Source organism: Pygocentrus nattereri, chromosome 19 (genome assembly GCF_015220715.1).
Source record: "Pygocentrus nattereri isolate fPygNat1 chromosome 19, fPygNat1.pri, whole genome shotgun sequence".
Classification (NCBI taxonomy): Eukaryota; Metazoa; Chordata; class Actinopteri; order Characiformes; family Serrasalmidae; genus Pygocentrus; species Pygocentrus nattereri.
Window position 1 is genome coordinate 7,868,754 of NC_051229.1, and position 26,110 is coordinate 7,894,863.

The following is a 26,110-nucleotide window of genomic DNA, read 5'->3' on the forward strand; positions in this document are numbered from 1 at the left end:
CTTTCTGCCAAAAAAAGAAAGAAAGAAATCTACCAGTTTTGAACATCAGCTGAAATGTTTTGGTGGCTGCAATTTCAGTGCATCCCTACTTTGTAGTCCATTTTGGGAAAATGTTTGTAAAGAATTCCGGTCTTTTACTGTCATTTAATCATTACCATGGTGTCAAATAAAGCTGAACATGGAGGAAGTGCTTTATGTTGCACCACCTGTAAACGTGCAGCACCTCCAATTCATGAACCTACAATTTGAACGCAAACAGCAGGTGGTGATCTGACCCCCCCCCCCCTCCCCCCCCTCCCCCCACTCAGCATAGCTGTCTTAACTTATGTAACAGAATTAGTGTTCTCCTCTAAGCGTGTTGAGCTGTCAAATGACGTTAGAGTCAGTTTGGAAGAATGCAGTGGGGCTTCATGTGACTTTACGCACATACACCAGCCTTCACCCTCCCAGCTTGCCTGCATCATGTGATTGGAGGGAAAACCTAGCCAGCGGGTGGAAATTTGGGTATAAATCTATAAAAAAAATGAAGAAAATCCTGTCTGGGTCTCTTTGTGTAATTTTCTCCATCTCCAGTCAAGACGAATAGTCAGCAGCCTTTTTCTGATGCTTCAGACAATGCTGTTTGTATTTCTGCTTCGTGTCTCTGTCACGCCTTTGCTCTTTAACAGTCTGTAAACAAAGACACCATTATATCCACCCATCAGCTTTGTGCAGAGTCTGACCCGTCCTCCTCCTTCTAGGCCAGCCGCTTTGATTCCTCTGCTTCAGTATGATGACATACCGACAGTTATTTTGAAAGGAAAGCAGGGCTTCCTTTTGCGGCACCTACGTTTTTTAGGGTTGGCAGGCAGGTTTAACAGGTCTGCTTTAGCCCTGGGTGTTTTAATGTGAGCTGATTGGATTCCACAGACCAACAGAGCCCAGTATAGCAAGGAAAACACGTATGGCTTGTTCAGCACCATTACAGACTTGTTTGTCTGTTAGGCGTCGGTTAAAAGAACAATTAAGCATTTTTCAATTTCTTTGTATAATCTGTCACAGTGGTCTGAAATGTAACATGCCGGTGATGCAAGACTACCTTAAAGCGATGGTTTGGCCAAAGACCAAATGTGGTCAATCAAGTGTAGCCACATTTTTCCACTTCTTTAGTTTTATACTGGAGCTAGCAAGTAATGGAAGAGTATGGCCACCAGTTAGCATTGTGCTAAAAACATACCTAGGTCATCACACTTGCCTCAGACTGTGTTGAGTTGTAATCTCTAATAAACTTGTTTTAGATGGTTTCCGACCACTGTATGATATACAGTTATTTATAAAAATAAATAAATAAAATGTATAGAACTGACAAAATTTAGATTTCAAAGTGGCTGAATCAGCTTTTTTTTTAAGCTATTTGAAAATATTTTTTTTCCTTTGTGGCCAGACTATCACTTTAAATCTAATATCTTGCTTTCCATTCCTGTGGGCCTAACTGGGGAAAAAAGCTTTATTTTGTCTTGAACCCTACATAAACTCAACCTCTCCCTCCATCACTATTACCTTTAGATTTCATCTGAATTTCAAAGTTATTTTTGTGCAAAACATCCCAAAAATCAGCACATACTGAATAGCTACGATGTTGTGATCAGACAGCAGTAGTGCAATGAGTCGATATGATGGTGTTGCGCTGGCAGATGAAGTCGGTGTTCTGAGTGGGTTTTTTTCGCCCCAGCAGAGACGTGAAGATGGAGAGTGGGCGCCAGAGACACCCCTCAGGTGGCATGACTGCCAAGGAGATGGTTATAGGCCTGGAGGGTGTGGAACTGGGCGCTGACGGCAAGGTGAGGACACTCAACTGATGCAGCGTGCCTTCTGTCACATTTCTGTTCTGTGTATGTTTCTAAGACGCACGTTTAGGAAGCAGATGGCAGCGCTTCGTTTCGACTGTGGTTCTTACATTCAGTGCATCTCAATCACAGATTTCGTCATGATTTCACCATCGGAGTGAATTATACATAGGGCTGGGTTTTAAAATGAAATACTTTTATGGTACTGAAGTTACTTTATCATTCAGTACCTACGTGGTCAGTGTTATCAGGATCTGTGATTGATTAATATGCTTGTTCCAAAATCTCTTTTCCTGTTGAAATTACGTTTAGTATGCATGTGATTATCATCATTGCTTCTCGATTTCTCTGCTGTCCTTTGCAGTCAGTAAATACACCCACTTCTGCCACTTTATGCTCATTTTTGTTCAAGCCATGCCCAGTTTTCATTTGTAATTGAAAAGCATTGTTACAGAATTGTCTCTTGTCTTTTATCAATCTTTCACATATTCATATAATATTGGAAAAAATATATGTTCTGATTTTTTTAAACAGTAAAATTATCAATCAAGTGCCCCCTCACCCCCCGCCCCACCCCCAAAAAAGAATAATGCTAAAACACTAGTTTGTTGTAACACTACTGTGTAAATCATTCACATTTGTACACGGAGTCTAATTTATAGTCATATAAGTCATACAAAATCAACAAACGAGACAAAATCAAATAAATCAGACCCGCTTTGTTTAAAATTAATATAATTGTAAGCAAAGACAACATTCAACCAATAATTCGCCACTTTCGGATTGATGGATAGGTCTACTAGGAGGTACTTATGGAGTTGTCCAATGCCTCTCTGTCCACAGACTGTGTCCTACATGCAGTTTTTGTACCCCACCAACGTCCTGGGCCGCCGGAACACCATCGACTCCACTTCATCCTTCTCTCAGTCCCGGAATGCCAGCCACCGGAGCCTGAGCCTGGCACGTGCCAACAGCAACCAGAGCAGCCTGGACACAGGTGCCCCTGCCAGCTTCTTTCACTGCCCACTCATTTCCCATCATTTCCCTCCTCTATGGCAAAACAAGGGTCCGTCTGTTGAGTTTTAATAAGCGTTTTGGGAGGTTCTTTAAACTGTGATGTCAGAATGCAGAGTTTTATGAAGGGTGTGCTCTTTATCAAGGACATACCTGTGCATTTATTGTTGTTTTATTTTGTTTTAGGGAAAAGTCCAGATTTCTGTTTTTTTTAATGGTCATTAAGGTCTGAAAAAAAGAAGAGGAAATCAAGCTTTTACATAATGTAATTAGTGGATTGTGAGAGTTATAATGTTGTGCAAGAGCACATGTCCCCAGCCCTGTCAAGATATTTTTGATTTGTGGTTTTATTTCTCCATTTTCAAAAAATCCAATCATTTTTTTTATTTCTCTATCCAAATGAAGATGGGAATAAGACTTGAAAATGCTGAAGTTAGCATGCCAACCCAGTAGGCGTTACTAATACCACATAAAATTTTGCGTCCCATGCCTCAAGAAGAACATTGTGAACATGAACGTTGTGTAGAACATTTAGTGTAAGGCTGAGGCAGAGTATATTGTGAACTTCCCATCATTTAAATGTGACTAGCCTTGTGTAAACAGACAGTGCTATAGGGTACAGCAAAAACAGCTCATGTTTTCATAGCAACTTTCACCCCGACAGAGAAACTTGGTAAACAGGATCATCTATGTATGTGCTGAGGCTGTTGCTGTAGATGGTTCTGGAAATCTGGCAGTTCCAGCACTCGCTGAGTTTGTTTACTTTGTTCTCTCACAATCCACAGGGAACGAACTGGGAGATTTCAGGGAGTATGACCCCAACCTTCTGGATGACCCACAGTGGCCATGCGGAAAGCACAAACGGGTCCTCATCTTCCCTTCATACATGGTGAGTTCACGTGCAGCACAAAGGCATAGGATAAAAAAAATGTAGTCTTCCTTCCGCAGGTCCTGTTTTTCTTTACCAAACCCTTTTTATTATTCTAAGGTAGAGGTCTTCAAATCTGGACCTCTATTCCAGTTTCTGTTCCTATTTTTCTAATTACCGATACTGTTGATGTAGCTGATTGACCACTTACTGTCATACCTACCAGTAGTCACGTTTACATGCAGACATGTGTCTTACATGCGTGAGACAGACGTCCAGCTTATGTGTCTCAGAACACGACGTCTTCCTCTCACCGCTTCCTTTATGAGTACAGGTGAAGCACGTTTTCCTTAGTCTGACATCAGTTTAAAGCAATTAAAAACACAAGCGCGCCAACTGGAAACTCAGGTCACGCTGACTGGACCTCACGTGATGTTCACTGCCATGGTAACGTTTATTCTCAGCGCTACTCCACGCTTACGCATCATTTTGCATCGGATTTACTTATAGTGAGCATGTAAACGAAGATTTTCATCAGACTGTTCAACAGAGTGAGCATAAACACCTCAGTCTGAAACTGTAATCCGACTGTTTTCAGTCGGATTGGCGTAAATCTTTGCATGTAAACACAGCCAGTGATTACAAAATCCAGGACTGGAAACTGGATTCAAGGTTCGATTTGAAGACTCTCTAAGCAAAACCAGCTTGTTTGATGCTTGAATATTGTGTGTTGTTAGATGCATTTTGTTGGTATTGAAATATCAGCCTTTGCAGGACTGATTTTGAGCTGTCTAACCAATTACGTTTTAGCCAGAATGATTTATGTTCATTGGATCGTGTGGATCATGTGAATGTCAGGATGCTTTAGTTTGTGTCACAGATGTTTTTGTGGGAGTTTGGATGAAACAAGGCATTTACACGATCCAACAAACGTAAATCATTTTGGCCCAAAAGAATGCAGGCCAGTATTTAACGACATCAGTGTTGTTAAAGGCCACGTATCATGGAAACATTGAGAATTTTCTCCCTTGTTTAAAATAAGAGTTTGGTTTAGTATATAAACATTTGTCATAATTTTGAAACCATTTCAATGTCATTTGTTTCCCAGTCCACACAATTGATATTTGAGAATTAAGTTGCAGAAATGGCCCATTTGATTTATTGTTTTTTTGTTGTTGTTGTTGTTTGTTTGTTTTTTTGAAATCACATAGAAGCAACATATTTACGTATAACCACCCATTCAAGCTGAAGTTGAGTGTTTTTGCTCATGCTGCAGTTTGAGACACACTATACAGGGCAACCATTTACTAATCGTTTACATACACTATATGGCCAAAAGTATTGAGTTCAGGTGTTTCCGCCCTACCTATTGCTCAGTGACCTAAACATGGTATTGTCATGTGATGCCACCTTTGCCACAAATCTGTGAAATTTCTGCCATGCTACATCTTCCCCTGTCAACAGTAAGTGCTATTATTGTATAATTGAAGGGTCTAGAAGCAATGGCAGCTCAGCCACAATGCAGTAGACCATGCAAATTCGCAGAGCAGGGGCGTAGCATAAGTGCGTAGCACCTAAAAATCATCTTGCATTGTACCACTCACCATAGAGCGAAGCTTGCCTCTGGAAGCAGCACAAGAATTGTGCATCAGGAGCTTCATGAAATTGGTTTTAATGGCCGAGCAGCTGCACACAATCCTAAGATCACCATATGCAATGCCATGTGTTGGCTGGAGTGCTGTAAAGCAGTGGAAACATTCTCTGGAGTGATTAATCATGCTTAAATATCTGATGGATGAATCTGAGTTTCGCCAATGCCAGAAGAACACTACCTCTCAGAATGCATAGTGCCAACAGTAAAGTTTGGTGGAGGAGGGATAATGGTCCAAGGCTGTTTCACAGGCCCTTTAGTTCCAGTGAAGGGTGATGTTAATGCTACAGCTTACAGAGACATCTTAGACAATGATATGCTTGCAACTTTGTGACAGCAGTTTGAGGGAGACCCTTTCCTATTTCAGCAAGACTGAGCCCCTGTGCAAGAAGCGAGCTCCATAAAAACATGGTTTGATGCTGTTGGTGTGAAGGAACTCTAATGGTCTGCACAGAGCCCTGACCTCAGCCCAACTATCCAACATCAGTGCCTGAACTCACAGATGCTGTTTTGACTGGCACAAATTCACACACACTCCAAAATCTTGTGGAAAGCTTCCCAAAAGAGCGGAGGCTGTTATAGCTACAAAGGGTTCAACTCCATATTGATGCCTGTGGTTTTGGAATGGGATGTCCAACATGCTCATTTAGGTGTAATGGTCAGGTGTCCACATACTTTTGGCCATATAGCGTATATCAGTCTTAAAGGCGCAGTAACAAAAACAGACAGTTTAATTAGGATAAAGAGAGCTTGGAAAATGATCATGTTAGAATTCATTTCAAACGTTTTCAGTGCATGAAACTACACGAATATCAAAAGTGGACCTCCGCAAAATAAAATGCAAGAAAAATGAATGCCCTTTAATATTTTATATTCTATTTCAAGGCATAGTGTAGCAATATAAACGCTACGTTAATGTTGTGCAGCCCTAGTTCGATTCAGTCTTGTGTCCTCTGGCAACAAATGACCAACTCTTCTCAGGATGTGTCCCTTTCACCCCTGCGGTCACTTCAAAAGTGTGTCTTGTCTGCATCTGTTTATCCTCACAGACTCTGGCACACTATGACTTTCCGAAACCCCCAGGTGTCTGTTAATTTAGCATGGAATGTCCTGAGACCAGCTACCATAGCGCTCCCCTTATTTGATATTTTCAGGCTCGGATTGGGGAATTTGCATTCCTCTCTGTACATTTTGTCCTTTATACAAGTTTGTTAGTATCTGCTTTGTTCTCTTTCGGCGGTGCCGGTTATCACGTTCTCATGTTCCAGCGGAAAAGGCTTCTTTATCGTGTTTACATAATAGACTCCCTGTTCATTTCCCATTTCAGCCGTGTTTTTGTTATTGGGCTGCATAGTAGACACGTACTTGAACTCGAACAAAAAAAAAATCCAGGCGAGGTGTTTTTTTTTTTTTTCTTTTTTCCCCCCCTCTCCCTTCCCTTTCCTTCTATTGCTAATGTTATTGTTCATGACAATTTGTATTGTGTTCTCAAAGGACTATTACCAGAGTACCAGAGAGAACAGAATGTTTCTTTGTCCATGAATCAGAGCTCGAGACTTTCTCAGTGCGGTTGTGTGATTGAAACAAATATATCTTTCGTCCGATTCACATATATCATATTGCCTTAGCATAGAGCGATCAATCAGTTTTCTTCTTTTCCTTGCTGTTTTGTTTATTTATTTATTTATTTCATTATTTTAAGATGTTTTCCTTATTTATTTGCCTGGTTCCACCGATCCTGTTCCTTGCGTCAATAGGACCTCAAAGCGAATATCTAAAGCCACCAGCTTTTAAAAGCAGGTGTTATAATAGGATTTGTTGTTGGTCTAAGTGTTTTTGTTAGGGGTAAGAGCTTAACGGAGATCTGATCTTGTTTGATGGACGTTATCGGGATGGGGGAGCCGCTGAAGTCCTTCCTTGTACTGATAGCATCTCAACTGAACGATCTTTGACAATGAAAGCAGAAGCCAATGCAGACATTGGCTCTGACAACCAGAGAGCTGATTACTAACCTAGTAGCATCTAAATGTTATGTTAAGCAGAAACCGGTTCTCTCACTGTGCAGAAGCCAGGACCATCTTCTTTATTCCAGGATAAATTAGCTAGTAGGGATGGACACTTCAGTCAAATTTCATAGTTGGATTTTTAAGACATTAATAGAAAAGTGTTTGGAAAATGCAAAAATTCATAATAACAAAAAAAGTTAAAGTCAGACACGTGACACAGACAAAACAGTGTAAAAGGTGCTCGCACTTGTTGTTAATAAGTGCTTTTCTACAGAGTTCCTATGCGGAATAGCTGCACTTTGTTACTGTCTGATATATATCTATCATTTTTATTTTTTTTTATTTTTTTTTAATAAATAAAATATATAAGAACATCACTTTCACAACCCACTAAAAACACTAAGCATGTATTAAAATAATAAATAAACATAATTTAGATGACTTTGGGCTTTTAGAGAGGGGTGACGGCACACCACTGTAAAGAATAGAGATGCACTGGATTTATACCACAAGACAAAATGTGAGCGTCATTGCGAAATGTAATGCAGCACAAAAATAGTTTTGTTTTCATAACTAAAAAAAAGGCCAAAATCGTAATTTTTGAAGCAAATTCTATTAATTGCCCAGGCCTACTTCAGATATCCGCTGTAGACTGTCTGCTTTCTTCGTTGGACTAAACAGATATGAAATATATGACGCAGGCTCTTCACTCCCCTGTGGTGCAGTATAGTTCAGACATCATGCTTCTAATATACAAAACGCATAACATTACACAGAAACTAATCAAAATTTCTCGTTTACTACTCAATATATTTTTTTTACTGCCATTACTATTCAAAAGCCCTGGCGTTATGATTTTGACCCTATTAGCTGTTATGACTCTGACCCTATGATGTACACCAGACCTGACCTGACCTGACCTGACCTGACCTATGAGAGTGGTTCAGGGCAGGTGTACATCAAAACTGGAAATTTGGCTAAAACGAACACAAAAGCATAGCTGATGGGGACAAAGCTGATAAACTGACGAATGACAGCCACATTCATGAGCCAGTGATCAGTGCTATAGCTGGCTCATTTGGACTGAGTCAGCTACAGAGATAAAGCTGCAAGATATTATTGGGTGAATTCAACTGATTTATTTTGCTGAGGGATTTTAAAGAGCATTAAAACACTTTCTGTATCTTAATGTCACTAACCTCAGTATACTAACACAAACTGAATGGAGGAGATCATGTTAACTGGCCTATGTTTGCCCTTTTTTTCAGCCACCCAAGTATGTTCAGGTATTCATTTAACCATCTACCACCTTTTTTCTGCTTCCATACAGACCACAGTTATTGAGTACGTCAAACCCTCCGACCTCAAGAAGGACATGAATGAGACATTTAAAGAGAAGTTCCCTCACATTCGCCTGACACTGAGCAAAATTAGAAGGTAAAGTTCTCCACTTCTCATGAAGGTCGACAGCTGGAGTGCATGTTAAACTCTACAATGGGAAAAAGAGGCTGAAAATGTCCTTTGATGTCAGTGCTGCTTGGCAGTTAGCCAAAAGAGGCCATGCATTACAGTGATTTTACCAAGATCAGTGGTCAAAATCACTGGACCTTATTTCTCAAGGCTTATTGCTTTTGGACAACTGTGACAGAAGACAATGGGATACAGTATTCTAATGTTCAATAAATACTTTAGTGCTGTAGATGACGCCGCTGCACTCTACCTGACGGACAGGGGTTCGATTCCCCGTCCAGGCTAGCACTTCTTGCTATACCGATAACTATAAATTGAATTTTTTTTTATTAATTATAAAAAGTATTGTTCCAAGCAAGGAATGCAAATGTTTGGGCACCCCTGGTGAAACTACATGTTTTGTTTACTTTCTAAGTGAAAATAAGCGAACACACTTCTGCACATTTTAAAAAACATGTAATGTTTATTTGCTGAATTTTTATTGGGGAAAAAACACAAAAATGTATCCTGTGCGAAAGTTATGGCACATTTAATATTTTTCCAAGTATGTTAAACTTAAAAATAAATAAAAATTGTTAATATTTGCAGAAAAGTTTCATTCAAGTTTGTTGCCTATAGAGGATGTATTGTCTTATTTCCCACTTACAAAACATGTCATTTGACCAGGGGTGTTTAAACTTTTGCATATGACTTCAGCAGTTGGCTATGGTTGCCTAGCAAAGAATATTACATATGTATATCAATTACTGTACAATGGATTTGGACGTGGCTCAGCTAATCAGCTTTTAGAACCAGAACTATCTGCGTTCTGAATCTAATTCGCACAGAGCTTATTGAGAACCTTGAGTCTAAACATCAGACACTCTGAGGTGTTGCAGTGCTGAGCTTATCGGCTTGGTTTACTCAAAACTAATTATGTAATTGAGATTACATGCAATCCCCAAAGCCACAGTAGACCCCTTTACTCCAGTCCCTGATCAGGATAAGCAGGCCAAAGATTAAGATACAGAACCGTCCAGCTACACACTTGAAGATCTGTTTACAAAGGCTAAAGAGCACAAATGAGCCAATGTTTTAACCTAATTTTAGGACAAGAACACTTTAGTCTGATAAAGCAGCTTCAGTAGGAACACGCATGTACACACATTTAATGTGGGCTCCAAACGTCTAAGACGAAGAAGTGAACATTCTTTTTTCTGTTTTGCATTCTTTTCTAACATAGTTTTTGTTTTTTTGCCATTACAAATCATTACTTCCTTGAAATATTTACATGACTTTCTGTAAATTTGTGCAAAAGCCTCTGATGAGCAGGCCAGATCCACGTAAGAGTCATCTTAACATGAGCTTCAATGGAAGGGATGGTTTCTTTGTTTATCTTTTATCAAAAAACTTTTTTTTTCTCAATTCTTTCAAAATTCTTTTTGTTGTTTATTTCAGGTTTATTTGAAACAATCTCAAATTTTCCTCAGATTTTTCTATATTAGTATTTTGTATATTAATTGTTTGCCATTAAAAATTATGCATGCGGTGACAGTCAGTGACCTTCATTGGCCGTATCAATTTACACTGCCTTATTTTTGAATAAATAAATGTCATATAAATGTCATATAATACAGAAATAAAGCTGGATTCTAAGCAGAAATCGTTATCAGCGAATAAAAACAGAAAATGAAATTTTCTTTCACTGTATGTAATTGGGGGGGGGGTAATGGGAGGGAAGACCCTAAAGAAAGAACGACAAAATACTGTTTTACATTCAGAACTAACCAAAATTAATATTCCAGTCCAGTTCATTTTCACACTAACCAGGGATAAGGAATTAATGTTATTAACCAGTTATCCGCAGTTTTAAAGTAGGTTGTACCTGTTTTTTGCTTACGTTTTGTGTGAAAAGTTTTTTGTTTGTTTGTTTGTTTGTTTGTTTTTCCCCCCTCATGTGTTTCTAATCTCTGCTGTTTAGCACTGTATCTGTAGACCAGGCCTGTTCTGAGGCTGTATGAATGAGAATCAGGCTGTGGTCTTGTGTTTCAGCCTGAAGAGGGAGATCCGTAAGCTGGCGCAGGAGGAGTGCAGTTATGAGGAGCCCACAGTAGCCATGGCCTTCGTCTACTTCGAGAAGCTGGTGCTGCAGGGCAAGCTCAACAAACAGAACCGCAAACTCTGCGCCGGTGCCTGTGTCCTCCTGGCAGCCAAGATCGGTGGAGACCTCAAGAAGCATGAGGTCAAGCTTCTGATTGATGTAAGTCATAGATCACATTCAAAGTTCAGCAGCTGTCTCAGTGACTTAAGATGAATGCACAAGGAGTGATCAAGACTGTTAAACATGAGCTGTTGTAATATTGACTTTGTAAATCTAATTTCAGGATGTTCCCCTCAGCCCAAGTGTAGTTGATCAGCCAAAACACATTTAGTTATTTCGTTTGGCTGTTTTTACTGATAAAGCAAAATATTATAACTGTATAAATGTCCTTTTTTTTCTACGCTCATTGTCCATTTTATCAGCTCCACTTACTGTATAGCTGCACTTTGTAGTTCTACAGTTACAGACTGTAGTCCATCTGTTCCTCTGATACTTTGTTACCCCCTTTTACCCTGTTCTTCAGTGGTCAGGACCCCCATGGACCCTCACAGAGCAGGCACTATTTGGGTGGTGGATCATTCTCCATTCAGCACTGCAGTAACACTGCCATGGTGGTGGTATATTTGTGTGTGTTGCGCTGGTCTGAGTCGATCAGCCAGCAGTGCTGCTGGAGTTTTTAAACACTGTGTCCACTCACTGTCCACTCTATTAGACACTCCTACCTTGTCAGTCCACCTTGTAGATGTAAAGTCAGAGCAACACACACTAACATACCACCACCACCACCACCACCACGTCAGTGTTACTGCAGTGCTGAGAATGATCCACCACCCAAATAGTACCTGCTCTGTGAGGGTCCATGGGGGTCCTGACCACTGAGGAACAGGATAAAAGGGGGTAACAAAGTATCAGAGAAACAGATGGACTACAGTCTGGAACTGTAGAACTACAAAGTGCTCCTATATCGTAAGTGGAGCTGAGAACATGGACGGTGAGCATAGAAACAAGGTGGTGGTCATGATATTATGCCTGATTGGTGTGTGTTCACCTATTAACACAATTCATGGTAAACTCACACACTGGCCACATCAAGGAGTTTCAAATAGACTTGCACCATGTTGTTTCTGACTCTGTGTGACACTGTGATACATTTATTTATATCAGCACCGCACATGATGGCAGCGCAGTGGATTTAATACATTTGTTTAAGCAGAATTTGATTTTGAAAAGCTGATTATTTAATTATATTGTATTATTGGCTATTAGAATAGAAGAATAGAATTTACAACCATTTGTCACTGTGTCTGCACACTGTCATTTAACCCATCCATGCACTGAAACACCCACATACATGCACACTAGTGAACACACACACTTGGGGGCAGTAAGCACAGTGGGCAGCCCTATCCACGGCACCCAGGGAGCAAGTGGAGGCTAGGTGTCTTGCTCAAGGGCACTTCAGTCATGGACTGTCAGCCGAGGGGATCGAACCGGCGACTTTCCAGTCACAGGGCTGGTTCCCTAACCTCCAGCACACGACTGCCCCCCATGTTGCTAGATGGTAATATAACCATCTTACATAAGATTATAAGCTAGTTAAGCTCACAGATACCTGGATGGTTGTACCATCCTGCCAGGTTCAACCAGGACATTTCACTAAACGTATCACTGCTTAAGCCTTCACGCATTCTTGATTAAATCTGTACAGTTACGTGCAACTTTCATGACCTTTGTGGTGTTGCGTTCGATCCCTGAGGGCTGCTGTATAATGAATGACTTGTGGTGTTTTTGCCCTTTAGAAACTGGAGGAGAGGTTTCGGGTGAATCGGCGCGAGCTGATCGCCTTCGAGTTCCCTGTGCTGGTGGCGCTGGAGTTCAACCTGCACCTCCCAGAGCACGAGGTCATGCCCCACTATAGACGCCTCTTGCAGAACTCCTAGCAGCAGCTTTCCGTCAGGAGAGCCACCCCTGACTCTCCTGAACGACTCTGTCCTTACTGACCTTCACCGAGAGAAGCCCTATGCACCTGACCAACACCTTCAGCCCAGAGGTGTTGGAGAAAAGACACTTTCTCATTTTTCAAAGAGCTTTCTTCAGCCAAAGTGGACGTTTGTTTCTACCACGCTAAGAACTTTGTTTCTCAAGATGTGAAATATTGTTTCCTTGTTTTCTTTCTTTTTTTTCTTTTTTTTCCCTTCCCTGCTCTGAGTTATGAAGCAGGTCCAAGCATAACAAAGCTTAAGAGACTTTAAATGACTGTTTTGTTTGTATCCAAATTTCTGAAGTCAATTCCAGAACATTCATCCAAGCATTTCGGCCTGTTTGATGGTGGATTTTGTCCCCTGGTTTTTTAATTGGTTTTATTGTTCAGACTCATTTGATTCCTTTGCTTTTAGACAAATCTGAATCCGTTTCTCCAACCATGTGCATGCTTCATAGCCTTAAAACCAACCTGTGAACGGATTGAAATGCTCATGGGTGTGACTGTGACTGTTGCTCAGTGGTTAAAAGGACCTCGTTCTCATACACTAAAAGTGCACTTTCCTGGTCTTGGGAACTGCAGAAATGTAGGGTATCTGCAGGATCTCTAGATGGAGATAATGTCATCTCATTTTGCTCACTAAAACTCATTTAACCAGCATTCCCTGTATTAGCATCTTTGCGACCACCAGGCCTGATTTTGATGGATGTGTTGGGAGGGGTTTATACAGCTGTGCATCAACATACTCCTGTTTCTTTTATACTTGTGATTTTTTTTTTCCCCCCTTTTTTTTCTTGGTTTGTTTTTCGATCATTTAGTGGCATGACGAGCTGCAGTTGCGGTTACTGTCCCTGTGCTCTATGTTAGAGTGGATTTTAGGATTTTTAGCACGTTTCTAGTGCTACGCTGGAGATGGAACACAACGCTACGGAACTTTGCGCCACAGAAAACCAACGCTAAGGATGTAGTTCATTCATATGTAGCTACAGTCCTGACTGTACTGAAGACACTTAAAGCAGTATTAAGAGATGGTCCAGTCTTTGATACTGAATTTCATTTCCTTTGGGCCATTTTTTTTTTAAATGATTTTCTTTTTGGCACAAATCAAACATAATATATTTTTTGGTTATTGGCAACATCAGATTTCCTAAAGTTTGATATTTTTTTTTTTTATTTGATTTCACTGTTATTCAGTGTGGAAACCATGAAAACACATTTTTCTTTTTCCAAAAATACTGTGTTACTATGCATTTATCACAAATCAGCTACGTTTAAAAGGCAGAGCAGATTTCCAATTAAAAGACTTGGAATGATCATGGATTTGGGGAAACAAAGGAAAATGAAACTTCTTTCATTAAAAGTAGAAATGCCTAATGATTTGTATTATGAAAATAAGTTCTTGTAAACATGATTTGACTTGCACTTTAGGCTTCGTTGACAGGCAGATTGAATCTCCACAAAAAACGGATGATGCATTTGTAAGATATATACACTTCTGTAAATATGCTGCTTTGCTTGTTAAATAAAAAAAGGAAAATTGTTCATTTGGGTTGTTTTTAAATGTATATTTTAGCGTAACACGAGCAGTTTGAGAATATTTTGTATGCATTTTTAAGAATAAAAATGAATGAACAATGTTAGAGGAGTGGTGCTAAAACAATGTTATACAGAGCAATAAAATCATCTTTATAAATAAATATATAAAATGACATACTAATAAGGCCCTCTAGCAGCTTGGGGGCCCTAATCAACTGGGTACACCATTTATATTATATTAAGTGGTTGGAGCTTGAGAATATTTTATGTTTAATTATATCTATATATAAGTATTATAACTATATATAAGTTTCTTGAAGGAGAGTCGCTGGGCTAAAACTACCTCCACATATCCATCCTACCTGGAGGTTACACCTTACGGTATATGCTGCATCAATTTTCTTCCATTACCAGCATGTTGCGGCTATTATCCACTTCATTTATGGTCATTAATGAGCACTTTGTATAGTTAATGATTTATATGAAATGGGAAAAACTGGCCTGAGCAGTAGGCCTATGCTTTGCAATCCCACTACCCTGATTTTCTAAGAAATTAGTTAATTTGGGTTTAAAAAGGCATTTCTGTTTAGAGACCATGCACAACAAACATGTTAAAATACGAATAACTACACAAGGTGTTTGAGAACTACATAAATCAAATGATGGAGAGACAGGTGTGGGTTCACTGGTGGTTTTGGATGGTAAATAACAGGATTATATTTGTGTTGTAGACATCATGACCCCTGGTTCCTATCACCATCACTCTAAAGAAATCCAAGTCAGCAAGTTTGCTTTTTTTTTCTTTTTTTTTTTACAATTAACCATTTTACACCAGTTCACTCAGCAGGGACTATTCAACAATTGAATTATGTAGAATTCCAATTTAATAAAGTGGGATTAGCCAACCCTGGTACTAGATGAAGACTCTAAATAATACTGGGCTGCACAAGAACAGGTTTAAAAATAACTAAACGAACGCTGACATATAAAATCACTAATTGTATTAATGTTATTCATAATTTTTGTATTCATATTTGTACTGTTGGTGCTAGACATGCTGGTTTGAGTATTTTTTTACTCAGAATGGTGCAAAAAGGATAAATATCCAGTGAGTGGCAGTTCTACAGACAGAAACATCTTGTTGATGAGAGAGGTCAGTGTAGAATTTCCAAACTAGTTTGAACCGACAGACAACGGTGGTGAGCAGAAAAGCATCTTGGAACGCACAAAATAAAGCTTGAGGGAGATGGGCTGCAACAGCAGAAGACCATGTCAAGTTCCACTTCGGTCAGAAAAACAGAAAACTGAGGCTGCTGTGGGCAAAGCTTCACCAAAACTGGACAGTTAAAGACTGGAAAAGCGCAACCTGGTCCGATGAACCTCAATTTCAGCTGAGGCTAACAGATGGTAGGGTCAGAATTTGACACAAACAGCATGAATCCATGGACGCAACCTGCTTTGTGTCAACAGGCCAGGCTGGTGGAGGTGGTGTAATGGTGTGGGAAATGCTTTCTCTGCTCACTTTGGGCCCATTAATACCAATCACTGCCTGCATGCCTCAACCTATTTCAGTATTGTTGCTGACCACTGGCCACAGTTTACCATATAATGGAAACTTCCAGCATGTTAATGCACCTTCTCACAAAGCAAAAGTCGTCTCAAACTGGTTTTATGAACACGTATGAGTTCAGTGTTCTTCACTGGCTTTCCCAGTCACTGGATCTGAATCCAATAGATGGCATGTGGTACAATGGGACATTCACAGCATGACAGTCTACCTGGAAAATCTGCAGGAATGGCATGACGCAATCATGTCAAACATGAACCAGAATCCCACAGGAAAGTTTCCAAGATCCTGTGGAATACATGCAGAATAACCGAAGAATTGGGGCTGTTTTGGGAGCAAAGAGAGCCCAGTAGTACAGTGTTCCTAATAAAGTGCTTGGTGAGTGTATGTATACTTTTTTCTTCTTTAAAAAAACAAGTTAATCATTCATTTCATTATCTAAAAAATATATAAACTGTTAAAACAACAATTTGCTCTTGAACTGAAGCTGCTGTCTTAAATGGGAAAACACTGAACTGTCAAATAGCTCTCGGGACGAAGGTAAACTGTTAAGCAATGCCCCAAAATAAACATATCATCATATAAACTTTTTGCTCCTCAAAATAGAATTTCTAGAGGAACCGTCCATTAAACATTTAGTTACAGTGGTGCAAAGGAAACCTGCTAAATGTGCATGGACCCAGATCCTGGCAAAGTATAATCTGACTGCACCTTCACCTCAGAACACAATGTAATTACAGTGGCTGGACTGAGCACGCTTGTTAATCATTGCTAAGGCCAGTGCAGTCTACACTGCCTCCCTGCCATTTAGCAGTCCAAATAAAACATTCTGTACATCAACATCAGCTCAGTCATAGCTGCAGTACCATGTTATTGTCCAGAACTCAACAAAAGTCAGACTAGAAACTAGAAGATAGCTGAGTAAATGGGATCTGCCAGAAGCAGCCAAAATATGAGGCAGACACAAAGAGTATGTTGCAATCCGGCTCTGATGCAATCGAGAGGCCTGACCGGTTGCAGTGTAAACACGGTCCACGGTCAGGCCAGTCTCATGCAGCGATCAAAACAAACACGCACACTCACACGGTGTGCATGCTGGCTTAAACCCTCCACATTGACTCTCTAATTCCCCCCATAAAAGGGCCCTATTGACCAAGCATGTGTGGCCTTTCCTGAGCTCCGGCCTCATCACTGACCCTTATTGTGGGCAAATATGTGTATGCCGTCAGGGCGGGTGAGTGGTGTTCTCTCTCCACTTCCTATTATGAAAAGGGGTAGGAATTTTGGCTGAGGTGGCGATTTGCCCCTTGCCTCCCTTGCTTTGGGGAACTGGATGGTTCAGCCTGCCTCCTGTACAGGTCAGATTGTAAACAGAGTTTCTAGCAGAGAGCTAGCTGCTGCCTTGCTGTTTTGCCACACTAACTCCTGGGATAATCTATAGTTTAATATTTTCCTGGTTACATTATCCGAGTTCTGGTTTCAAAGTGTGATCTGGCTAAGCCGTGTTCAAAGCCATTATAAATTCTACAATGTTCCAGGGGCTATGGGGAGAACTGGGGGGGCCTAGGCATTCTCACTTGGAAGCTAGAACTCCTGCACAATTTATAACCGCTCAAAAGAAATAAAGTTTTACAATGCCAGAGAAAATATTCTAATAGTACAAAACAAACCCAAAGGTCCTGAATAACTGAATCCTTGAGCGTTTATTTCTGCCTTTAAATAAATTTAAAAATGACTGTCAAATCGCTTATCACCAATTTTCATCAGACACCATCACCATGGTTAGTCATCGCCAGGCTTAGTGCTGTAAAAGGTAGGACTGTGCTTAATTACCCTTTACCCTTCATAGTGTGCTGTCAGCTGTTGTAGTGACCAGGCAGTTAAATGCTAGGTCACCAGAGTCCAGTGGTGTTGCACTTTACACCACTGCTGCTTGGCACTTGGTGTAGTGAGCTTAGGCCTGTGCAGCTGGTCAGCCACTGAAACTCATTTCAAGAAGCTTCTAATGCACAGTTCTTGTACTGGTATGGATTCCAGAATCAGTTTGAAACTCACTCGGTGGCTCCACATTATGAGTTTGCATGGCCTACAGCTGGCCGAGCTGTCGTTGCTCCTAGAAAATTCAGTTTCACAATAATAGCACTTATAGTTGACTGGGGCAGAACTAGCAGGGCAGAAATTTTACAAACTGATTTGTGATCCTATAACAGCGCTATGTATAACGTCACTGAGCTCTCAGTACGGCCCATTCTACTGTCAGTGTTTATCTATGGAGATTGCATGGCTATGTGCTTGATTTTACGGACCTGTAATGGGTGTGGCTACACCTTGAGTCTACATACTTTTGGCTGTACAGTGTAGCTACAATAAAGCTGGCTAACTGGTTAGTCGATGATTTGCCAGCTTTCCTAAGGATTTCTATAGCAGCCCCTGCCAACTGGTAAACATGTTTCAACCAAAATGATTTTCTACTTAGTTAAATTTTCTACTTACTTCTTCTTACAGGTGAAGTCTGAATGAATGTGCCTCTGTGCTGGTCATGGAATAATCTCTTACTGTTGTTTTCATGTATTAACAGGTGGGCGCTAATGGCGTACATGAAGTAAATAGCCCAACAGCATAGTAAACATATCATAGGTAAGAACATGATTTTGTTTAGGGGCTATTAAGTTATTTTCTTTAGAACTAGAACTAGGCTGACTAGCTCTGTAGGTAGCTATGCTTTTATCCAGGTTGGTTATTAGGCCTATTATTTATTTATTTAGTAACTTATACGGATTAGTTTCATAGTAGTTACTGAATGATCTACAGATTATGTTGTTCAGGTAGTGAGGATGTGACGCTTGGGCTCACATATGGGCCCTTAAAGTTTAACAGGCTTACATAAAACTGCATGTGCTGGTGGCTTATTTTGTCCTTCACATTCATAGAAGTCACCAGAGTTTAAGGCTCAGAGACTCCAAGTTTCCTCCTCACCTCACGTTTGGAAAATCTCTGAGGTCTCAGTAAATATGCTGTTTGGTGCTGTCTAAACACATCTAATCCCTAAGAGGCAGCATTTTTGCAAGAAGGTAGTTATTTAGTTTGAGCTGGGATTTTGTATGAAGGTAGAATTTGGTTTAGTACAGGTTTCCAAGGCAACAGCACTGGAGACATCAGACTGAATACTCAGTGAATGCACTGCCTGTTGAAAATATAGTTAAAAACAAGAGTAAATAACTTTTTTTTTTTTGCCGTTGAGTGAGCACACAGCATTGTGGTCCATAAAGGCTGCCTTCAGAAATGACCAAGTGGAGTCAGTTCGGAGGCAGTAATCTGTAAAACATAGGACTGGGATATGATCTGATATTTGGCTGTCTACCAAGACAGCATTGTTTTGCCATTTCAGACACACCCAAGCAAGAAGGAGTATGTGAAATGTGCCACAGAGGCCAGTGCGAATCTGCTGGGTATGAGTCACCCTGGGGAAAGCGGCACAGATGGGCGACTGAATCTGATCCTGGTGCTCCCGCACCCGAGATGGCTATCTAATGCCTGAGGCTCCGCTCCTAGTCCCGTTTCACTGTCAGATGACCTCCTTAACCTCAAAAGGGTGACGCAGAAGGGGACACGTAAGGCCCAGCCACCTTACTTATTCATGGTCCTGTGAAACTGATTGGCCTTTGCATTATGGGTGCTTAATTAGGTTCAGTTCAATCTGAAAGGTATAAATGCTGCATGCGTTTGTGCCTTAATGCAAAGGTTGCGCCAAAAATCTAATTTACACCTATTTTCTCCTTTACTTCACATCAGCCCAGACACACTGGTGTCAGGATTGTCTTTAGTATCCATTAGTTACGAGGCCAATGAAAGAAGATTAGCATTGAGCAAAGTGCATCACCCCTTGGCTTCAAACCAAGCCAAGATGTTCAGAGACGTGCTTATGTGGTTTCTGACCTGGTATGAGACTGTAAAAAATGGACAAACGTATATACAGAATTCAGGCTTTGAACAGCTGCTGCTTGTTGTTAGCTATGAAACATTCTTCTGTCCAGTTTTATAGATTTATACAGTACTGTACGGAAGTTGTAGGCATCAGCAGTGAGTTTATCACAATATACATTAGAATAAAGTCGTATTCATAATTCAAATAAACAAAAACAATAAAAAGTAACAAGAATTTCATGGGTCCATATTTCTCCTTGCCACCTTCACAGCCACCACAGAGACTCGTTAATATCATCTATTCCATCATGAGCACAATTTACTGAGCACTGATTGGTCAAACCAGGAGCTGCTTTTTAACTACATATAATACTGGACTTCTTCTAGGAGAGGCTTGGAAATGGTTAAACAAACACGAACATCCAGAAAATCACTGTTTATTTTATATATATATATATATATATATATATATATATATATATATATATATATATATATATAATAATAATTAATATTCTATAATTTTTGTTTATTCAAATAACACTTTTCTCAGCAAATAAACACAAAATACACAAATAAATAGATTTTGAAAATGTGTCTTGGGTGCCTTAGACTTTCGCACCGTACCGTGCATCACACAGTGCCAGAAATCACATGAGCAAATCTATCAGCGAGAACACCACGTCCAGCGTATGGTGGTTTAGGAATGCAGTTAGCACAATGCTATTTGCTGCAATAAGCTTCCATTACTTGTTAGCTACGTTAGCTTTACAGCTTCAGCACAAAGCTAAAGAAGGAAACTTCAGGCACTAATTGTGTCTTGGCTGATCAACTACATTTAGGATAAAAGCCCAGTCACATTAACACTCGCCAGCAAAACTCCGTGAGCAAAAATGACAATAATTTGAGTGGATTTTATGGGTGATGAGCAGTTTCATGACTTTCAGGATGAACACATTTGATGCGCAAAACTTGGGTGAATTGTGACAATTTGTGTCTTCAACCAATATAGTGTGTGTGCTCTCACTGTCTTGACCTCTGAAGGGATGACCCTCATAGCAGCACTGAAGATTCCAAATGGAGGAAATGCTTTTAACCAGTGTAAGTACAATTCTTTTAACGTTACGTCCTCACCGACTGTTAATAAACACATGGAGGAGAGGTTGTATGATACATAGTCAGAAGACAGTTTTTTAGCTTTACTCTTGTCATTTGACTGTTTATGGTGGGTAAGTTAGTCAGCTTAAGCTAACTGCGATGATAGCTCTTTGGTTAACCACAAGCAGAGACAGTATAAATGAGGAGACAGGTCATGAATGGGAAAGCTCATAACGCTCAAAATGGCATCAATTTATGCAGAAAGTCCAGCACGTCCATAAAAAGAGCTGATCACCTTACCAGTTACCTGTTACTTGTGGAGAAAAGCTCAACCATGTTTTTGGACATTAGCCAAGACAAGCTAAGTGTCCATTTTTTTGAGTGTTATTGAGCCAAATGCTACAAATATCGATGAAATCTGTGATTTCAAATGTTTTTGAAACTGGAATTTGACCGAGTGTTTTGGTCATCGGAGTCTGGTCTTGTATGACTGGAAATAACTGCCCCACTGATGGTCGCCAAGGGAACAGACTTTCCTATACAGACCCAACTCTGCCAACCAGTGAACTACACTTTGCGCTACTGATTAGTGTGCGGTACTAAGCTTTGCTGTGTAGTTATCGAGTATGTAGTTATCTGATATAATTATGTTCACTATTGTGTTTTTACTGCTGTACTGTATAGTAAGTGAGCTTGCTTGCTACCTGTAGCAAAATAGATGCACCTTGGCCACGCCCATTTCACAGCACAACATGAACTGGTGGTTGGATAGTGTAGTGGTTAACACCTCTGCCTTCTACGCTGTAGACTGGGGTTCAATCCCCACCTGGGCAAGCACCCTACACTATACCAATAAGAGTCCTTGGGCAAGACTCCTAACACCACCTTGGCCTGCCTGTGTAAAATGATCAAATTGTAAGTCGCTCTGGGTAAGAGCGTCAGCTAAATGCCGCAAATGTCAAGGGGGAAAACTTTACAAACTATCAAATCAAACTCCAGATTAAAAAAAAAAGATGCACTTATTGGATTATCAGCAGTGCACTGTAAAAGGCATATGTTCAGTGAAGCGTCTGAAATATTAGACACTCAAACCCCTGTTTTTGCAGGCCAGCAACCTGATCATTATTCTCATGACTATTTAGGACACTGCAGGATTACTGTTCCGCACATGCAGAGGAAGGACACTGGTTAACAAACACATGCCATGAAAGCACTAAAGGTGCTGCTCAAATAAAAGGTGATTCCACTGATTAAAAAGTTTGCTTAACTGAATCGTTAAGATATAAACAAAGTCATTCCGAGTGGTTTGACGTGAAGAGCGCTGTTGTAAATAAACTTAAAATTGTTCACAGTGGTGGACAGTCATTAGACGTCGGAAGAGATTAATGCCTCTAAAAGCTCCCACACAGAAAGTTATTACATTAAATGGTTATGAATCTGCTGCCTGATGAGTTTTGAGAAAGTTTTTAAAAAATTGTAAAAAAAAAAAATGCACACAAAAAATGCACTGTTAGGAAAAGTAGTCAATACACACACACACACACACACACACACACACACACATATATATATATATATATAGATATACACTCATCGGCCACTTTATTAGGTGCTAGTAAAAGGTTGGACCCCCTTTTGCCTTCAGAACTGCCTTAATTCTTCGTGGCAGACTTTCAACAAGGTGTTGGAAACGTTCCTCAGAGATTCTGGTTGGTTATTTGAGTTCCTGTTGCCTTTCTATCATCTGGAACCAGTCTGCCCATTCTCCTCTGACCTCTCACATCAACAGGGCATTTTCGTCCACACAACTGACCGCTCACTGGATATTTCCTCTTTTTCGGACCGTTCTCTGTAAACCCTAGAGATGGTTTTGTGTGAAAATCCCAGCAGATCAGCAGTTTCTGAAATACTCAGACCAGCCCGTCTGGCTCCAACAACCACGCCACGTTCAAAGTCACTTAAATCCCCTTTCTTCCCCATTCTGATGCTCGGTCTGCACTTCAGCAAGTTGTCTTGACCACCTCTACATGCCTAAATGCATTGAGTTGTGGCCATGTGATTGGCTGATTAGCTATTTGTGTTAACAAGCAATTGAATACCTAATTAAGTTCCTGGTGAGTGTATATGTCTCGCTGATATCAGAAGAAAACCTTGTATCTCCAAAACGGTAACTTTACAGGAGAAGGAAAACATATACTTTACTTATAATGTAAGGCAATGGAACCAGATTTTTTTCCAATTCATTTTGGGTAATTTCTTTTAATCCAATAATCACGGAATTTACATTGAATGTAAAGGATAAAAGGTATTTTCAAATTATATCAAAAACTGAAGAAATGTTAAAAATATATGAATCGACTACTTTGCCTTGTCTTTGTATTCTTTTAAAGACATTTTAACATATACAGATTACTGTTTTACCATCATTAACATTACATCTAAAAACTCAAAAGAGGTGTAGGTTCACTGCTCATTTGGATAACAAATAAATTTGCGTTGCAGAAATGTTGACCACTGGTTCCTATCACCACCACTGGAAAGATATCTGAGCTGTCAAGGTTCTCTACAGTGAACCATTTCACATCAAACCACTCTGAATAAGTGTGTTTACATCTTAATGATTGAACTTCATAGAAACGTTGAAAAGGTTGCTGGAATTCCCCTTTAACTAGCAGAAAGGGTAAAGGGACTCAAACCTTACGAAAGCCATCAAGATTAAACCCTCTCTGTGTACAGAACATTTATATAAGCGGCTTAGAAGAAGGGGATTGACGGCTTCCACATTCCAGGTTAACCCGTAGCTGGGGTAAAGAAAATGTAACTGAAACTGCCAGGGCAAACTGATCACATACCTCTGCAGTAATTGAGGGTCTGTCTGTGGGTCTAGACTTTAATTCCTCAGTCTCATAACCACACAGCTTAAATATTAGTTTCATAGTAGCTACTGAATACATGTACTGCACTGCCACTTTCTTAGAAACCACCTTTCGGGTGTAAAGACTGAGACCGTAGCTCATCTGAAGATGCACAGTTAGCATTAGGCACACTCTAGCCCTTCATCAAAGGCTAGTTTCTGACCACACAGCCACTCTTGGCTGGATATTTTTGGTTAACAAGCTATTCTCAACCCAGTGGTGAAAATGTGTAAAGAACCCAAGATGTTCCACAGTCCGTAATTGAGCACCTACAAACTAAACTGAGATAATTTCTGATAAAATGGCCAATGAGCCATTCAAAGTAGATACTGAATAAACTTAAAATAAGCCAAATAAGTAAATAAAATAAGTCCTAAGATTAATAACCGAACAATAAACCTACAATTTAACCCTAAAAAAGCCATGGGCCTGGGGCAGGCCCAAAGCTTCATTACACACTTCTATAACCTAAGAATAACTCCATTAGTTTTCATTGAAGTCCCTAGTTACTGAATAATAAGCCTCTGTGTGAAGTCAATCTAGAATGTTAAGGAGTTAGGTGTTACTGCAAAAGAGGTTTATCAAGAATTTGAAATCTCTCTAATCCACAAGAGTTTTAATATCATGCACCATAAAGATGAAATGGGTGGATCCAAATGGCAGCTTATTGAGGAACGTTGTTCCCAAACTGTTATTCACAGAGGCCCACCCTTGCTCATAAAGAACCACGCCTTTCCAAGATGCTCCTTTTATATCCAAGCATGATTGCATCACCTATTTATGAGGTTTAATGAACATTTCACAACGCTCCAGATCTGAAATCTGCTCCTGTCCCATCTTTTCTGGAATATGCAGCAGGCATCAATTTCAGAATGAGCATATATTTGCCAAAAACAATATAAAGTAAAACAAATAACAGGTATTAGTCCTCCTCTTGTTTGAATACAGATCAAAGTGGAGTTGTTAATCACTGCTTTCTGTTTCTATTTGCATTTTGAGTTCTATTTCTGCCGTCGTTTGGGGATCTCAAAACTGAAGGAAAAAAGCAACTAAAGAGTGAAGGAGACAGAAAGGTGAAACTGTTAGAGTGAAGACGAGATGAGGTCATGATGGTGGGAGAAAGGTGAGAAACATCCTCCCACTCTGCATGGAAAAATACTCCCGCTGTTTCTCACAGCCTCCCACCTGACATCCTCCCAAACTCGACGCTTATCTGCTCTTCACCTACGCGTCACCTTCATTTAGGTGCTACATAAACATCCACTGTATGGCCCGGACAGCAGGAACATCTGATATCAGTGAACAAAACAACAGATTTAATATTACTGCAGTGTAAAATATACTGGGAAGTAATTCATATATGGCCAATGTGGGGTCATCCCCACACACACACACACACACACATACACACACATCTTCTAAGCCGCTTCTCCTATCCCAGCTGTCATTGGGCGAAAGGCAGGACACACCTTGGACAGGTCAGCCAGTCCATCACAGGGCAGGGTCCACCAGTTCTAGCCTAAAAAAAGGTGGTGCTTCAACAGTTCTGTAGTGAAGCTAATGGTTCTTTTTCTTTAGGTTGATGGAGAACATGCATCAGTGTGCTACAGTAGGTTCTATATAGTACCCAAAAGGGTTTTTCTATCATTATAAGCTTGATATCATAACAAAAAAGAACCCTTTTGGGTGCTATATAGAACCTCTCTCAAAAAGGTTCTATATAGAACCATATACAGCACAGTCCCCATCAATCTGAAGAACTGTTTCATGATGCAAAGAACTCTCTAATCAGGCAAAATGTTGTTTGAGTGTTCTTGGTTCTGGTTAGAATCATTTTCTTTACTAAAGAACCCTTTAAGCACCATCTTTTTTTTAAGAGTGCTAGCGTAGCCTAGCCACTGACCTAGGCTAATACATGCAACCAGGCTAGCATTAAGTTAAGTGATACTTTTTAATCCCACGTCCGCATTTAACCCATCCGTGAAGCGAAACACCACAAACACACTAGTGAATACACACACACACACACTAGGGGGCAGTGAGCACACTTGCCCGGAGCGGAGGGCAGCCCTATCCACAGCGCCAAGGGAGCAGTTGGGGGTTAGATGTCTTGCTCAAGGACACCTCAGTCACATACTGTCAGCACTGGGGATCGAACCAGCAACTTTCGGTCA

The 26,110-nt window shown here is 40.2% G+C and overlaps 1 protein-coding gene across 4 annotated transcripts in view; it reads left to right on the forward strand.

The window, feature by feature from the left end:
• The window catches only part of cables1 (Cdk5 and Abl enzyme substrate 1), a 50,286-nt gene extending 35,848 nt beyond the window's left edge, over positions 1-14,438 (forward strand). For 2 of the 4 annotated variants that reach the window (XM_017702495.2, XM_017702497.2), the window contains 6 exons: positions 1,715-1,820; positions 2,670-2,823; positions 3,626-3,729; positions 8,696-8,802; positions 10,867-11,074; positions 12,715-14,438. In XM_017702495.2, coding sequence (XP_017557984.1) covers positions 1,715-1,820; positions 2,670-2,823; positions 3,626-3,729; positions 8,696-8,802; positions 10,867-11,074; positions 12,715-12,855 — 820 coding nt within the window. In that variant the 3' untranslated portion in view covers positions 12,856-14,438. Of the gene's footprint in view, positions 1-1,711; positions 1,821-2,669; positions 2,824-3,625; positions 3,730-8,695; positions 8,803-10,866; positions 11,075-12,714 lie in introns of all 4 variants that reach the window. The other 2 variants (XM_017702494.2, XM_017702496.2) reach the window with 1 other exon arrangement.
• The last annotated feature ends 11,672 nt before the right edge of the window (positions 14,439-26,110 follow it).